General features: G+C 35.0%; 1 protein-coding gene across 3 annotated transcripts in view; it reads left to right on the forward strand.

Annotated features, from left to right (window-relative positions):
- The window catches only part of ZNF804B (zinc finger protein 804B), a 238895-nt gene that overhangs the window by 201762 nt on the left and 18759 nt on the right, over positions 1 to 18374 (forward strand). For 2 of the 3 annotated variants that reach the window (XM_035318456.1, XM_035318459.1), the window contains exon 2: positions 8756 to 8899. In XM_035318456.1, coding sequence (XP_035174347.1) covers positions 8756 to 8899 — 144 coding nt within the window. Of the gene's footprint in view, positions 1 to 8755; positions 8900 to 15165; positions 15397 to 18374 lie in introns of those variants that run through there. The other variant, XM_035318460.1, reaches the window with a different exon arrangement.

The following is an 18374-nucleotide window of genomic DNA, read 5'->3' on the forward strand; positions in this document are numbered from 1 at the left end:
ATTTTTTATTTTTTTTTTTTTTTTTTTTTTTTTTTTTTTTTTTTTCTATAGAAGAAGGTCAAAACGTACAAGGATCTCAACTTATGTCAAGTAGGTTTCATCTGAAAAGAGGTGTCAGACAAAGAAATATGACATTGCAAAATCTATTAAATGCAGTGCTGGAACATGCATTGTACTCCAAAAATTGCAATTGGAAAAATGAGAATAGTAAGAGATAAATGGAGGATTTGCTCTTCAGATTAATTGATAATACCTCACTCATCAGAAGAGAGGTAAAAGAAATGATCACTTGAAAGGAGGAGAGAGAAAGTAGCATGAAATAGTGAACAAATTGAAGAGATTAACTTCAAATGGAAGGGAGACAATAATGTCACAATCAGGTTCACTGAAGGATTCACATTTGTGCAGAGAAGCAGGACTATGAGAAAAAAGTGAGTGGCACAGTATTTCTTTTGCATAACAGGAACAGTTCTGTCCAACTTAGAAGACACATTTCTATTCTATCTACATTTTAAGTTAGTCATTTTGAAATATCACTGAAGCTTCAGTGGGCAGTCTAGATTTACACCAGTCAGCAAAGGCTATCTACAGAGCAGCTGGAAATCATAGAATCATTAAGGTTAGAAAATACCTCCAAGATCATCTAGTCCAACCATCCCCCTACCACCAATATCACCCACTACACACTGTCTCTAAGCACCATGTCCAGTCTTTCCTTAAACACCCCCATGGACACCCACCACCTCCCTGAGCAACCCATTCCAATGCCTAGTATTCTGAGATCATCTACCATTTTCTATCTTTTGAGTCCTTACACATTTTCTATCTTTTGAGTCCTTACCCATAATTCTTTTAGTATTTTCTTTTAACTGCCTGGCATGTAATTCATAAAACCACATTTCTTCCCACTGTTATCCCAGAAGCTTCTTTCAGCCTCTACAACCATATCCCAACTATGACAGTTCTGATAACCTTTATGTTCACAGATTGTACTTTCGTATTTTTGGGATTGATGCTCTAGGTACACAAAGACAACAGAAATTATATTTATTTTCATGGAATAATTAATATATAGAAATATATTTATTTCAAACATAGACAATATTTTCAAAATACCAAGTCAAATGCTACCTATAGCTCTTATATTGGACATAGATAAAAACACACAGATAAAAACCAGGCAGCATCACACACCATTAAGCAGGATTAGTGTATCTGTATTGTCCTAAATATTCAAATCAAATTCAGTCTTCTATTAGGAGGGTCAATTACATGATATATTTCCCTTCCTAAATGTATCATACTCCTTAAATAAGATAGGTTTCTAGACAGCCTGTACTTCAACATAAAGGTTATTCTTAAGTCTGTTCCACAGATGATGAAAAACCTTCTGGATTCTAGCCTAAAAACAGAGAAGGCAGGTGACTTAGCTTTCTTTCCTTTTTATATTATTTCCATCCTAGATATGATGTCCTATTTGAGCTGTTTAGAACACTGTTCCTGTGCTACATGGCATTCCAGGCAGTTTTGTTCACTTAAATAAGTTAATTTGCTAATTGGCACCTTTAAATATAGCTGTTTGCAAACAGAAATTATCTAAATTCTCAGATTCCCTTTATTATGTATTTCCTTTAAAATTAAATTGATTTCATCAACTGTATACATACAATTTTGTATGTAACTTTCCACTAGGTACCTAATTCCCTAATTCCCTTTGCAGGTCAACTCTTGATCAAATTTTTAGAAGGGTCTGATAGATATAACTGCTCAAGTTCCTCTGATTTCTGAAAATGAAGGGAAAATGTTGAATCACACTGAAATGTTTGAAAAATGTACTCTATTCACATAATGAAGATTTTTTGTTTTGTTATGTTCCATTTATAAAGTTGAAAAAAGTGTTAATAAAACCCCATTTCTAAAAAAAAAAAAAAAAAAAAAAAGTACAAGTCCCCCTTACTCCCTTATAAAAAAATGCCAGAAGCTGCAATGTGTATTAGAATATACCAGATTTGTTGAAGATCTGAATGGCCCTGCTGGCGCATTTCTTCAACTTCATATGTTCTATAAGGCTGATTCTAATCAACATTGCTGATTTTGTTAATGAATGAGTTAGGAATAGGTTCATGACTCCTAGTAGGTTTATGACTCTTTAAAGTCAAAGCTTTTTGATGTATCTGACCGATTAGTTCTAGCAGGTTTGTACTCTGAAAATCATATTGGATCTGCTAAAAGCATTGCACTTCTCATGTCTCAGTATTCCAGATGCACATTAAAGTGGATATAATTGAAAATGCTGCTGTAATAGGCTGAGTGTGAAAAATATGAAAATCTTTGCAAAATTTATTGGCTGCCCTCTATATGTCAGCTGAGAATTACAGTATTGCTGCTATTGTAGAAAAATATTCCATTGCAACAGATAATTCTGAAACTCTGCAATGTTGATTCCACACTGGTAGAAACTGTGCATAGGGTTTTGAAGTTGGAGGATTGTAAAACGTGGGGTAAATGAAAATGAAAAAAATCCATACTGTTAGCTTCCCCTGCAATCAGTTCCAAGAATATGGGTGGGTAGGATTCCCCAGAAGAGCCCGTTGAGGTGAGCACTATTTAGATGAACTGAAAAGTTCAGCAGACACATGTAATTATGGCATACTGTCCATGCTTCAGATGGTTAGAAGACCATTCATGCCTACAGTAAGAGGATATCTATCACAGCTGAACAGAGTTATTTGCTTTTCTTCTTATCTCCATGGCTAAACTTCTCTAGCAAATTTTTTAGTTAATGCATTGGAGTCTTGTCCAGGTAAAAAAGAACATTCAGGGAAAAGCTGATTTATTGAACCATGCTGATGTTCAGTTGTGCATCCTAATATTGGGACATTTGTATGGTCCTCAAGTTTCACATTGCACACGTACTTTGATTATTCCCTATTTTGTATCACTTACCCAAAGAGTTTTAGAGGTCTTGTAGGAATCTATGTTGCTATAGATGCAGGAAAAATAATAATAATAATAATAATAATAATAATATATCATAAAAATTATGCGTAGTTGTCCCAAGGGGTGGTGAATGAGCAACTCAAAACAAAAGTTGTACAGCTGTTGTCCCTACTCTGTGTGCAGATCCTCAACATCCAGAGATGTGCTGTACTGGCCCAGACAGTTTTACAAATTTTACCCCAAAAAACATAATTTACTTCTCACATGAACTTCCAAAAAATAAAAATTAAAAAAAAAAAAAATACAGTTTGAAATTTAATCATTTCTAAAATGCCTATGTTAACCATGTAATTCACTAGTTCTTAAATACCTTATCATTACTGACCTGCTCAAGGGTCTCCTGTGCATGTCTAGACCTTTCTCAAATTGTGAGAACCAGTATTTCCTCAAAGGCTGTATCTACATGTCTAGCCGTATCTTCCCCAACAAGCAGGTCTAATCTTTCAGGCCCAGTGATGTAGAAAGCACTATCAGCCACATTGCACCCCAAGGAAAAAAGGTTAGGCCCATACTTGGCCTAAGTTTCCTCAGGTCTGTGTGGTACCCTCAGACATATTTTTTGGCTTTATTTCAGTCTGTCTGAAAAAAAATATATATATATATATGTGTGTGTGTGTGTGTGTGTGTGTGTGAGCACTGTGTTAAAATACTGCATGGGTATTTCTGTGGTTGTGGCATAATGCCGTATGCATTTTTATGGCATGAGAGTATTGCATACCTTGGAGAAGTCCATGAGATCGGGGTGCCTGAAGGCATACAGGTTGATGGTGGTTGGGGGACTATATAGGGCATGGAGAACATGGTAAAGTCTCATCCTTGCTACCTATAGAGCATGGTCCTTGAACTGAATGTTATTCGAGAACTGTGCTCAGCTTTGTCTCAAAAGGATATATCAAGTTTACTCTGAAATGAAAGTCTGGGAATAAACTATCATACATAGAGTGGGGATGATGGAGCACCAGGTTCCAGGATGAAAGTTATTTGCTGGGGTAGATGTACCCAATAGTATTTTACAGCTGACATTTCACCAATACTGAATCAAGTGGAATCATTACCCTCAGCATCTTACATATAACACTACTATTAACATGTCAGAATGTGATTTGCCTTGACTTTCACTGTTGACTTTCATTTATTTATTTATTTATTTTCTACTCTAACCTCTTGGATCTTTTTCCTTGCATTTCTGTTTACTCAGCTATTCACAATATAGTATTGGCGGATGTGATTTCACTCTCCCAAATGAAGCATCTTTTTGAATTTTATCTTGCTGATTTTAGTCTATATCTTATGATTATTGCAGTCATTTTGAATCCTGATCCTGATCTCTAAAACATTTGTGCACCCTGCACTGTTAATTAGTATCTTTCATAGATTTCATACATAACCATAGCTCATTTCATCATCTAAGTTTCTAATTAATCTCTTAAAATTCTCTAATGTAGAATATAATTCTGTAGCATATTCACATGCTTATTTATGTCCTACTTATCCTTTAACCTTTATTCTGAGAATCCCTGAGCCCCTCAGTAGTGGTAGCAATATTTAATAGTAGGACTCATTATCTAATCTGATCCATGGAACTATATATAAGATATAAAACTCTAACAACCCTGCTTGCTTATGTATCCAAATAGAACAGTCTGTCATTTATTGAGCTGTGCATTCAGGTAACAGTTAGATGTCCTATCACAAATTTTCTATTCCTATCTAGAAATAGGTGACCAGAAATGGGCTAATGATGGTACATTTTTTCTCACATTCTATTTGCACTATGGATTTACTCCACAATATCTGTAGAAACCCATGGGTTTATAGAAAGCTGTCTCTGAAAGTTTTACTGTATCAAGTGACCTACTTTTCACCTTAGACTGTTTGAACATAGCAGATATATTTACTATCAATTCCTGAGGCAAGCAGTGTAGTATTGCTTTGTCTAGATCAGCATACTTTAATGGCCATGCAGTCTATTAAATATATTTTACAGACTCTGGATTTAATAAATGATTTTTAATTGACTAGGTGTCAGTGTCAACATTCTAGAAAACTCAGTTACATGGGATTTTTCATTGATTTTCCCTATATTAGAAAATGAAATGTCAGATACCATTAATTGCATTTTCACAATAAGAAGCATACTGCAAAAGTAACTGCTAAGTGAGGCACTTCCAACCTAATGTGCAATAGAAGTATTCTTGTTAAATGAATCCCATATATAAACATTTATTACAGTTATGTGCCTCTGTGTGCCAAATTGATGTGAATGTAATTACAATGTATAATATGGAGCCATTTTACACATTTCCAGGAAAAATATATATATATATATATAATATATATATATATCAGGTGTATTCTGCACTCATTTATTGTTATACAGTATTTATCTGCATCCAGCAACGTAGCAGATGGTTAACTCATGGTTTCTAGGAGCATTTACTTACATCTCTGACATGAACTTGTACTTACTATTAGCTGCCCATGCCTCAAAGACAGAGGTATTAATTTACATTATCTTACAACCATACTCATATTTACCCAGGCTACATGACATTTGTAAGTAGTGTATGTTCCTGAATATAATCTGAGACTGTGACACACATGTTCATTATCATTTCTGGTTTCTAGTTTGAAACACACTTATGCATCTTTCTAACTTTCTTGTTTCTACATTAGTGTAGTAAACCTTTTATAATCACATATGTTTTCTACAGATGTAATTGCACTTTTCTTTCACTTGATCACATTTATTTTGCCAAAATTGGCCCGTGGACTCTATAATCGAAGGGAGATGATATTAATAGTCTGTATGTGAAAATTCATTTGATTATGCACAATTTACTGTAGTGATAGAAGTTCTTATGCCTTTGCAGAGAAATAAAAACCCATGACCTTTCTAAAGTATGTGATGTTGCATTCAATTTCCCTGCATCTGATCGATAAGCAAGCAGGAAATTATATATTTTGCCATGGCAGACAAGCATAATTAAGCAATAAGGCAATGGAGGTAGTTGTGATTATCTTAGGATGCACCTGGGAGCTGCCTTGTTGCTATTTTAAAACATCTTTATGCTAAGGGAACTGTATTAATTTCTGCTGAGAAAGATAAAGTTGGCAGTTTGGAATGCTCATGAACAGCAGTTTCAGTTGTGCTTCACAGAGAGTAATGCTGTGTGTTCACCCCAAACAATTAGGCTTCTTCTTCAACAGAAACAAAGATGGAGCAGGCTGTAAACATTTAATTGACAGTTCAGAAGCAGGAGAAAAAAAAAAAAATGCTTTGGATGGCTGCCAGCAAGTGTAAAACTTACATTTTTTCCAGATTAAAATAAAAATATGTTGCCCCCAACATTTGACTTCCAAGGAAGGCATTGCTGCATAATTAATGCTATTGCATCCACATTCTAATTTATGCATTTTAATTATACCAAAGGCCTGGTGAATAATTAATGCTAGCAAAACAATGGATCTGAAGCATAAGCTGAAAAGTATCACTTTTTAATGGGCTTTGTAGATTTAAATAACTAATAAAAGATATTTAACTGTTTAATTGCAAGAATATTTCCCCCTAACATAATCAAGTACTAAATACCATGATTGAGCAGCCTCTCAAGTGGAGAAGTGAAATAGCTCAGGCTACTTGTTTTTAGAAATGGCCAATCTGAGTATACCACAGTATACTAATCCACCCGAGCCATATGCATGCAAGGAGAAGATTTATTTGGATGTTTGCCCTGTGGGAAGGTCTGGCATGATGTTGGCATCATCTATAAAATATAAAATGAAATTCCGTACAAAATTCCTCTTTGACCTCCTGTCTTCAAGCTAGTCAGTTCACACAAAGTTCCTGGGGAGATTTGGAATTGAATATAAAGAGATACAATATAGAATTCATTATCTCTGAATTCAGCAATCTAAAAATTAAGGATGTAGGCCAGGTTAGTAATTTAAAGCCTTGCAGTGGTTGACAGAAAGAGATAACACCTCTGGAGAGAGTTTCATCTCATCCTAAAATCGGCTTTTGAAGTAGATGAAATTAATCATCATCTGGCTGTGGCTATCATTTTTTCTATTTCTTATAGAGGAAGCTTAGGATACTACCTTAGGTGTATGGTCATACACCTAGTTTGTAGACAGGCTACTTTAGGTAAAGTAGCAACACCAGCCTCTAAGATACCATGTGAGAAAGACCTACTGACACCAACCTGATGGCTTACAAACCAGGGCAAAGCTGGAAGGCTCACAGCACAAACTCATCCAAAGATCTCAGGTGTCTTATGGACAGCCAACACCCCTGATGCTTGGTCAAGTCCCAGGCCTAAAATTCATGACTTTCATTAAGAAAGTCCTTCCCTCTAGAGAGGCTGAAGAACTGCACTTGTGTTGATCTACCCTGCACAAATGCTTCCCTTCTGATCCCTGCACTCCTGCCAGGCAGTGTGACCAAGGAGGAGCAGGGTGTCCCAGCCAGGCAGCATCTCCTGGCTTTGGCATACTAATAGTTTGTCACATGCAGGGTGATGAAATCATGCCAACACCAGACAGTTATGTCTGCATAGCATGGAAAGTCTGGTGGTTAAAAGCATGCATTTCTTTAGATGAATAAAATGATACATCAAATGATAAATTACTGCAATCCCTCGCAATAGCTTACACACACTCAAGTAATATTAACTTATTAATGTGAATATAAAATGAATTGCTTTTAATGACTTCTTCATTATTTTTTTCCATGTTAGAATTTTGCATATAAAACTCTAAAGTAAAACATTTAAGTGTAATAATAGTAATAAGATAATGAAGGAGTTTTAAAAGAAATAAGGTCAGCAAAGGCTGCTTCCAGCTTTGAATATCAAGACCTTTATTTAAGTGTATTATTTGTAGGTTAGTAGCCAATAGCTCCTATGTTTTAAGTTTTCTCTCTGTACCTAATATATATTGAAAGTAGTGTACCTGACTCTCCAGAGAACCTACCTGAGTCAGTAAGGAGACACAGAGGGAAAAAACACTTGTTTTCCTTTTTTTTTCATCCATATTTGCCTGAGACTGGACATCTTCCAGCACTATAGCAGCATGAGAGTTGTGCTAGATCACGTCAGTGGTTGTGCTCTGTGTCTGTCTGGTGACGGTTGCATTCAGCAGGATGCAGCTCAGGTGGGATGGCATGTAGACCCTGGGAAAGGGACATGGTGGCATGGGAAAGGCTCCTGCTGCAGGGGCACTGCTCCAGGGAAGTCTCAGCCAGCTGCAGCCAGCTGCTGTCTGGCCCTGCTGAATACTTGATATGAGGTAGGAAGCAGAACACAAAAGAAAATATGTCTTGGTATCAGGCTAAAACTAGTTTCTTTCTTCTGAGCAACTGCATCCAAAGAGAAAAGGCACAGAAGCACAGCCAACCAGGAGTGTTGTGGAAGTTAATTCATCCTCCTGGTGATTTTGATTAGTTTATCCTCCTGATACTCTTCACTGTGCAGATTTTCTACCCAGGAGCCAGGCCGTCCTAATGTGCCTTAATTCTCCGTACTTTGCTTACTACGGTGCCTAAAACAAGTGCTAAGAATAATTATTCAAGAAACAAAACTATTTAATTAAATCCAACCTAAAGCCCAAACATTTTCTGCCTGTACTTTAATACTAAGATGGTGCCCAGTGAATTAGCTGTTCTGGTCAGTCTAGTGTTTTTGATGTGGATGACAAAAACAGCATGAGCTCATGATCTGTAGCAAAGTGTTTCCCTTTGCTTCTGCTTTTGCAGGACTATGCTGAGAAGGAGAAAGCTGCAGCCAAGGCTCTGGAGGATGTGAAGGCTAACTTCTACTGTGAACTGTGTGACAAGCAGTACCACAAACACCAAGAATTTGACAACCACATCAATTCTTATGACCATGCTCACAAGCAGGTAAACTTGACAAATATCCATGGGTGTTACAGTTGCCCATCTGTCATCCTTCCTGATTGCGGGGTTCTCTAAATTCACTCAGGTAGAAAACAAGTTAACACTTGAGGCTTTCAAATTTCACACACTATTTTTCATTAAAATCATATGTAAAATATTTGTCATTTTAATCTTCATCACAGTTTAAGCCCTTTTGTCTGAAAGATCACTGTAGTTTTAGATAGGTGCTCAATACCAATATTCACACTGGAATAGATACATTTAAAAGTGAAGTTACTTATAAACTAGAGGGGGACAAAGAAGCACTTCCTCAGATATCCAGGTCCCTCTTTTGGATTCATGAGGCATAAGATCATGCTGTTTCAAGCTGGTCATGCTGTTTCAAGGGCAGAAAAGCAGTTCATTAAAAAAAAAAAAAAAAAAAAAAAAAAAGGGTTTCTGAAGTTGAAATCTATTTCTCGTAATGATTCTCAGGGTGGAATACATTTTGCCTTACATGCAGAACATGACATTAAATGACAGCTTCTGTTGAACAACAAGATATTGGATTATTGGGAAAAGGTAATAGATGTTAATTATTTCTCATCATTTTTACATCTGCTTAATTGGGTCTATGTGTGATAGGCATATCCTACCAATATATTCCTGTTATTATTCTATGTTTGCTTTCTGCATCCCAGTTTTTCCTCTGATTTTAGTAAATTGCATATTCCTGTTGGCACAATGGAAGAAAAAAAATCAATTAATTTTTGAAAGAATTTCAGAACTCAACAAAAATCATTGACAAAGTTCAGGAATGAACATTTCTGAACCTCTTATGTAACTAATCATATGGGTTATTCTAATATGTAAGTTAGAACTGTAGCAAGATTCCATAAACACACATTTTTCTACTGTTTTTCTACTCTCTCTTACATGTGTTACACAGTTCAAGTTCTCATGCATTTGTGTACATTCAAGCTGCTAGTGTATTAGTGTCTCCTGGGTGATCACTCTTCTGGGTACATGGGGGTCAGGGCAAATATATGAATCATTTAGAAGCTGCAGGTATTTCTTCCACAGAACTAGAAATAGTAAATGTTAAGAACAAACAGCACTAAAGGCAAAACTTCTCACTCCAACTGCAAGCAATCTTATTGTCTTTCGTAGTATTATAGAGAATGTAAATCATCCTGGCATTTTCTGTGTACACCTATCACAGCACTGCATGAATGAACTGGTTAACATCTGCCCACTCATCATGATGAACCATCCTGCTGAATACAACCAGCCCAGGGTCAGCTGTTCATGGGCATTAATAAGACTCTTCTGGCCTATCACTTTCAAACCAGAGCTAGATTAATCTGATGTATTTATATATTAAACCAAAAGCAATTCCTCACATCCCAACTCCATTAATTAATCTGCAAAAATGGTTCTAATAATACAAAACAAACTCATTTGCAGATCCTAAACATGTGACACTAATCCCTAAAAATCCCCATTTGCTTCAGAAATATTTTTTTCTTCACCCTTCAGCTGATTTTCTAATTGTCAGAGATGCAACTGATCTCAGATGGATCAATTTATGCCATTCCCTCTTTTCCACAGCCCCTGCAGAGAGCAGATTATGCAAAATAAAACATCCTGCTTGATGCACCATCTACATTTGTGTTGTCTGGCAAGAGAGGCTTGGGCAGCTTCTCACTATAAAAGGGAATGTTTAAGCAATAAAGCTCTCTCTAATTTGTAGGTAAATTCAGTGCTTTAAAACCTGCAAGACTGATGGTACTGTGAACTAAGAGTCTGCATGGAAACGCACCACACATACAGAATATCAACTGGCAGTACAAGCTCACCCCACCCTGCCCTTTCAGATGTAGTTCAGAAGCTCAGTTAGTGCAGGATTAGCTAGCTGTCCTCCTGATGTGACAGGGTAATTCAGTCTCGTCTCCCTTTTCACTTCTTGACTGCTCAGCCACATCTGGGAACAGTATTACTTTGCCTCTAGGAATATCATGGATGCTGCCTTTTCTCTGACTTTTGTCACAAAATATATATATGTATATTTTGGTGGTCACAAAAAATAACTTTATTCTTCTTACTTTTATCAATTTAGTTTTCAGACAGAAGTTAATTTATAGTTTCATGTGATTTTAGTCAGCTTAGCTTCAAAATATTTACTCCACGAGGTGTAGTAGCCACAAGAAAAATTCCTTTCTCTTAAGGTATACTTTCTGTTTCCAAGAAGATATCTGAGGAAACCATTAGTCATATGCATGGATATGTTCTGAACACTGTTCTTCTACTGGAGATTAAATTAAAGTGAGGGACCCTTTCGATCTCTCTAAAAATATAGCATAGTTCCCCCTTGTGATTCCCCTTCTACTTAGAAATCTGTATTAAAGTGGCAATGCTGTTTAGAGAAGATATAAAGACAGGAAAAAAAAAGAAAAAAAAAAAAGATATTGCACTGAGTACTTTGGCATAAGCCTTTTGTTTCTCTTCCAGAGGAAAGACTTTATTCAAAGACTTATGACTCTAATCTCCCAATATTATGGTTTTATAGAATTAATTTTGTGATCTATTTTCTTATCTATGATTTCAACCAATTCTAAAGCAGAAGGTACTGAATTTTGGACCTAGCAGCTGGCAAACAGCCATTGCCTTCCCTGTCCTCAGAAGACTGCGAAATGTTATGATAAGAATTTGGCCATGTTTGTGCAACTAGTATTTCTGTTGTGTTGACTTACTCTCAAAGATTATACTCAGGGATACTTTATTTCTCTCCACACTGCATACATGCATACATATACAAATACTACACAAATATATGCACATAAATGCATACATATGCATACAAAGAAAACTTTGATGGAAAATTTTCTGAACCACGGATCCTTCAAGATCATCTGTGCCTGTACCTTCATTGTCTTCTAACATTAAAATGACCCTGGAAGGGTCTAACGTGATTTATATATCTTTTAGTACTTTTGACTGAGTATTAAGCAGCTCTTATTTGATAGTCTTGACAGCATTAGTCTTAGATAATCTTTCCAGCATCTTTTCTGCCTCACTACTCTGTAATCATTTCTCATTGATATTATCTGTTAATGGAAATTAATTTCTCTCACTGCAAGTAAGCTCTGAAGCTGTCTGAATGGAAGCATTCACTCCCACATGGCTTAACCTGAGCTATCCATTTTTAAGTCTGATACTGCACTAAGGTTGAGGCAGGAATGAAGGTGTACCCCCAGGGAGTACACCCCACTCCTTCCCTGCTCCTGATCTTCCACTGCCGTACAGCCCTGTGCATGCATGTCTCCCTACCCCAGCCCATGCCAGCTAGCCCACTTGAAATCAACAGTATTTTTCCTTTGTGTTTTTCCTTTGCTATGAAACCTATGACTTTATAAAGTCTTCAGCAGCAGTCACAGGCAGTAACACATTTGGTAAATCTGCAGTATCTCCCATCCAAACATCAAGGTGCCTGCATCAATATTTGCTGTCGCTTGTGGTGTTCTCCTTAAGAGAAGCTGACTGCATCAGAACTGATTATCTCAGCTCTATTGAGACTATCTGAACACTGAAAAGAGTCCTGGTATGAATTTGTTCAAAAGTAGTTTGTATGTATTTAATATAAGCTGCTGCCTGAAAATATAATACATATGATTGCCTGTTACACTTTGATGAACAAGTAATATGTAAGTACAGATGTATTAATAGGATTGTTAAGTCACTTCCATCTGTGAAAGGAAATAAAACTTGAGCAGAGATGTCTACTTGGTTAATGCTATTAAATGGAATCTTGGGAATCTTTTAATACCTCCAGGTCATGCATAGCATTCATTTATTCACTTGTAGAAGTAGTGGGAGCTTTCCATTTTTGGATAAATAATCCTTAGCAATCAGCAAGGCTTTCAGATGTCAACAAATAAGAAAATTACAAATTTGTTCCATGCACTGAAATATAATAATTGTGATAATAATAATAATAGAAATAAACAGCAAAGAAAAACAAGGCTGTATTGCCATCTTGGGGTTTCTGACAACAAAACAGCTCTTTTAGCTTGTTGTCAAAATTTAGAGATATTGCCTAAACACATTCACTCAGATTAAAAAAAAAAAAAAAATAGTGTTCTTGAAATGCACAATACTGTAAAGTAGACGAACAGAATTTTCATTTTACACTAGTTCACATGTATGTATCTGTATATTGGTATTTAAATCCATGCACACTAGCACTTGTGTGCATTTCTTCATGAAAGTCTGATTTAGTGTGTACAGCTGTAGGTACTTGCCATTAAGACTTTATGGACTTGTGGATTTAAACTCTAATTCAGACAGAGGTTTAGCTACTGTTAAACATCAAAGATAGTAAATACTCTTACATTTTCACTAGCTTTGCCTCTAACACCTAGAAAATACATAGGTAAGTAAGCACAGAGAAAGATACAGGAGTAAGTTTAGTACTGAGATTTTGTTCATTCATGTTTAAGGTCTTTATTTTCTAGCATCTGTATGTTTATTGGAGGAAAATCTTATATTTTGATTCTCAGGTACATATCTCTTAGTACCCAAACAATTTTAATTTTGAGAAAAGGAGACTGGTTTGACAGTATCCAAGAGACTTCACCTCAGGATTTGGGAGCAAAGGAAAACACAGCATCAAGAAACCTTTTTCTGGATAAAATACCAGGAGTTGTAAGAACGTATTAATCAAAACAAAAAGGGCTACCTTGGCATGAAGGTTCATAACTATGTGCATTTGTGTAGTCTCTGCTATTTTCCCCTCAAGATATTGGTGGACCCACTGCTCCTCTTGTACTGCTTTTTTAAGGCCAGTTTGTGCACCTGTGTGCACAATCACTCTCTGTGTATTCCTCAGAAAATAACCTAACCAGCAAAAGGCATCAGCATTTCTTCCTCTCAGTTAGAGAGAAGTGTTATCTGCAGCCATTGGCATTTTCTTCCTCTAATCTTGCAAAAATCAACTTAGATTGATGCATGTTAAGAAATATATATATATATATATATATAAAATAATTTTCACATTTGTCACATCCCTAGTAAGAAAGTTGGAATCTTAATTGAATTAAAAGTTAAAGATCAGGAGAGCAAGAGAACTACTGATATGATGTTAGACTCCTTCAAACAGCTTGTTTATAAGTGGACTTGAACTGAGAAACAAATTTTTCTATGTGTAGTAGTTTTTGTCTTATTTTTGTTACTTTTTTTTCATCTCAAACAATTGCCACAGGTATCTCTATTCATATTAGATGCTTCTGACATATAAATCAATGTACTGAAAGTATAATTCAATATGGCCAACAGTTACTCATATTTTTCCATGATTTATTCTTTAATTTCAGTGAAATGATAATTTAGCGATACAAGTCTATTTCCAGTTTATGTTTTACCTATCACCATTAGAGAATTAGAATTATTATCTGTGGATGTATACCCTATGCAAGACACTTCTTCATCACAATACTTATTTTCTTAAGAATTTTTTGATTTTTAATGCAGAAGAATTCCTAACTGTTATTTTATTAATTATTCTACTACATATACAGATTTGATTTTCCCTGTTTTTTCCTTTTAAGTACAGCTTTCTGTGGAAACAGTATACTCTTTATATTTCTGGCATAAGACTTGTTTCCTATTATGTGAAAAGCAAAGCTAAAAGGAAAGATTTAATTTCTGTAGTCTACCATATCATTTCAGTACCTTTTTGCCTGGTCTTGCTCAATCTTAAACCAGTGATTTTCTTATTGTTACATATGACAATGCTATTTATTACATTGTCTAATTTCAGTCATAGTTTCACACTTTCTTAGCTTTTCATCATACATTGATTTTGCAGTGTGTTCTTGTTCATCCTCCCCAAAATGACTTCACTCCTTCTGTAACTCCTTTACAAGCAAGTTTTGATAATTTCTTGCTGAATAGATTTCACTCTCACTGCTTTTTTCATAATTGACTTAACAAGTTCTCATTCTTTCAGAATTTATTTTTGTGAATTAACTCCTTTTACATTTCCCTTTTCTTCTTATATTAGTTTTGATTACAAAACAAACTATCATATGGTTTCTATTGAATCGTTAAATACAGAATTCACCATGATGTTTATAATTAAGATTTCCAAACAATTTATATTTTAAGACCCAGGTTTCTATGCTTTCAGTGCTTGGATTGAAACACCAAAACAATACTGTATGGATGACTTTTTTGATACTTTTATGCAACTGTTGTTTAACACAATCTTTTATCTCAGGCTTGCATGTTGCTTTCATTAAGGAAAATTCCCTGACTCTGTGTTGAAGATGGACTGTACTGAAGGAATTAACCCATCTTGTGAAAAGGACAAAGCTCTTGGCTACAAATGAACTGATGATGTGAAATGAGGGGGCAACAGAAGAAGTGGCTTTATGAAGTAATTATGAGAATAGTGTAGTTGATGAAGAGAGAAAGAAATTTCATGGAAGTATCACTCTGAAATTAGAAGTCAAAATGAAGATGTGTACAAAAAAAAAAAAAAAAAAGAGGTAAAAATAAGTTTACAGTAGCAAAGACCTACAAAAATAATAAATCAGTAAGGGGAAATAGCAGGGTAAAGCACAGGAGAAGACATTCCACTGAGAGCAGAGGAACTGGGTGAAATAATAAGGAATGATATATGAAAATCAGAGGTTGTTTTGAACAGTAATTCTTTTTAGAAGAAGAAAAAAAATGTATATATTGGCATAAAATGTTTCTTTGTATATTGAAAATAGTACCAAGGTAGTACATGTCATCAAAAATCACTTGGTGTTTGAAAATAAATAAAATATGAGCAAATTATGTTGCTTACATATAATTCAAACTTCTACCACTGATAGATAATGTAAAGCCAAAATAGTCTGTTTTCTTGGCCTGGAAGCTTCTTTCTGTTATTCAGAAATAGAGAAATCCTGTCTTTCTAAAACTATGTTTTTATCATGCTTGCTGTGCTTCAGAGTACCTGCAATCCAGCATCTTTGAAGTACTGAAATAGTGATGCAATGAAACAGACAATCAAGTTGTGTCACATCACAGAAACTGATGTAAATAAAGATAGCATAAAGCAACAGAGGATGACATCACAGTTTAAGCAAAGGGCAGCATATGAGCAAAAGCAGGATGTAAGGATGTAAACAATATGATAATTCAATTGCATCACTGTACTAAAAGCATTCATTTTGCCAGCTTGAAGTGACCTTAAATTGAATGTTTATTTTATAATATCATGCAATATTTTCTTAAATGTTATGAGAGGAGGCTTGTATTTTTGGCTATACTACATAGAGATGACTCCGTTGCACTCTATAGCAAGTCCATGTACCAGAGTAGCTCTGTAGCAGCAGAAGCAGCATTATCAAATATGCTGAGCACACTCTGAAAATGAGGGTGACTTGAGGCAACAGATTCTAAAGAAATGTCATCAGAAACAATTCTTTATTTTAAACTTACAGATCTGTGGGTCGTATTAAGAACTACTGAACCTGCTGCCCTTCCGGTGCTTGGCTCTTTTCTTATTACTCGGTGATAAAGTAACTAAATTGGCAGTATTCATCTTTTTAAAATTGCATGTTGCTTAAAATAATGAGATTCCTTTAATCATTAGCCCTCAAAAAAACTCTTGCAAACAATACAGAGCTGCTTTTAAATTTAATGTCTAGATAAGCCAAGTTGTTAAATGCTAGATGTTATGGAATTACATTTGGTGTTCTTTAGAATGAATGCTAATTAGTATGTAAATTACCAATTTAACCCTCTTTACATTGGGAAAAAAAAAAAAAAAAAGAAAGAAAAAAACATGGGAAACCTAATTTCTTCATTGCTAATGATGGTCCAATGACTGTAAGACATTTCTTTAGTATTTCATTATGTAAGGAATTACAGAAGTGTATTATCAGATTTTGGCATTTAAGACATAGAAATAACCAGAATATCGGGTAGAGGAAGTGCTCTACATTAATGACTGTTATTGTCATTTCCATTCTTTTCAGAGAGTATACTTTTTCATTGCTAGAGTTTTATAAAAGATTTTTCAGTCAGGGGGAATGGGTGATGCACTGTAATGGATGGCTTATTCAAATAAGCAAGGAATCTGAAGAATTACATTTTATTCAAATAAGCAAGGAATCTGAAGAATTACATTTGTTAAAACCAACAAACAAACAAAAACATGATGCCAAAACCCAAATTGAATAGTGACAATTATGAAATTGTGCCCCAAAAATATCAGTTTGGATAGTTTAAAAGTTTAATTTTGTTCTATAATTTCCTGACCCAGAAAATGAAGAAACATGTAAATTCAATAGATTTTGAAACAAAAAGTCTTTCTGAAGCACACCATTCCAATAGAAAATGTTTTAGAGCTAATCATATATAGTTTCATACTATGTAAAAAGTAGTGATTAAAACCAATGTATTCCTCTTTGGTACTCTGTTCTGATGTGCAGTACATACGACAGTACATGCAGTACACATGTAGTACATACGATAGTACTTAAGAAAATAGAATAAATATGGAGAACCTAAACATTTATATTAAAATGATTGTTCCTCTTTTTAGATAATCTCTAGGTCAGTCCAGTTGGAATTATGTCTGCATTAATTAATGGGCAAGATAAATCACAGATTTTTTATATATATATATATTTTTGGAAAATGATATTGGACTTCACTGTTCTTTTTTTTAATTTCTATATTCAGATGTCTTTTTCACTTCTTAAAGACAAGTAACTAGGACAAAAGCAACGGGATATACAGCATGTCCTCTAGCTACTTCTATGTAAAAATCTCATAGCAGTATCTATTCACTATGAATAAGAACTGGTCAAGGCTGAACACAGATGTACAGTATATTTCTTGTACCATCTTCAAAAGACTGATGAACATTAGATAATGTTCCTTGTAGGCCAAATACTTTACAGATTGTGTGTGTGTGAGAGAGAGAGAAAGAAAGCAGCAGATCTGAACAAAACAGTCATTCTAAGGTCAGGCTCTACAAGTCTTGCTTCAAAGTGAGAGAAAGAAAGAACTACCAGATGCTATGGTTGTTTTTGTTTACTGTACATTTATAAGTACTTTAGTTCATATTTGTGGAGTGACTTGTAGAATACAGCATTATTCAACAAGATTACATATCTTACCTATGGCAATTTTCTGCTATGACCAGCTTTTTGGAGACACTGGGCAATTAACTTCACAAGCAAAATACTTTACCATCAGATGTTCACAAAAAAAAAAAAAAAAAAAAAAAAAAAAAAAAAAAAGCTTCTGTTAGCTTCTGCATAACTTTTAAATGGTCTACTCTTATTCATATCTGTCTGGAAAAATAATATTTCTTCTAATCTCATTGGCACGCACAAAGGTATACATGGCCCTACAAACATCTGTTTAGAATCTGCATCTATTATAGCTCTGTTCACTTTTGACCATCTGCAGTAATTAATGTGCAAGAATGTAGCTT

This window comes from Oxyura jamaicensis, chromosome 2, assembly GCF_011077185.1.
Source record: "Oxyura jamaicensis isolate SHBP4307 breed ruddy duck chromosome 2, BPBGC_Ojam_1.0, whole genome shotgun sequence".
Classification (NCBI taxonomy): domain Eukaryota; kingdom Metazoa; phylum Chordata; class Aves; order Anseriformes; family Anatidae; genus Oxyura; species Oxyura jamaicensis.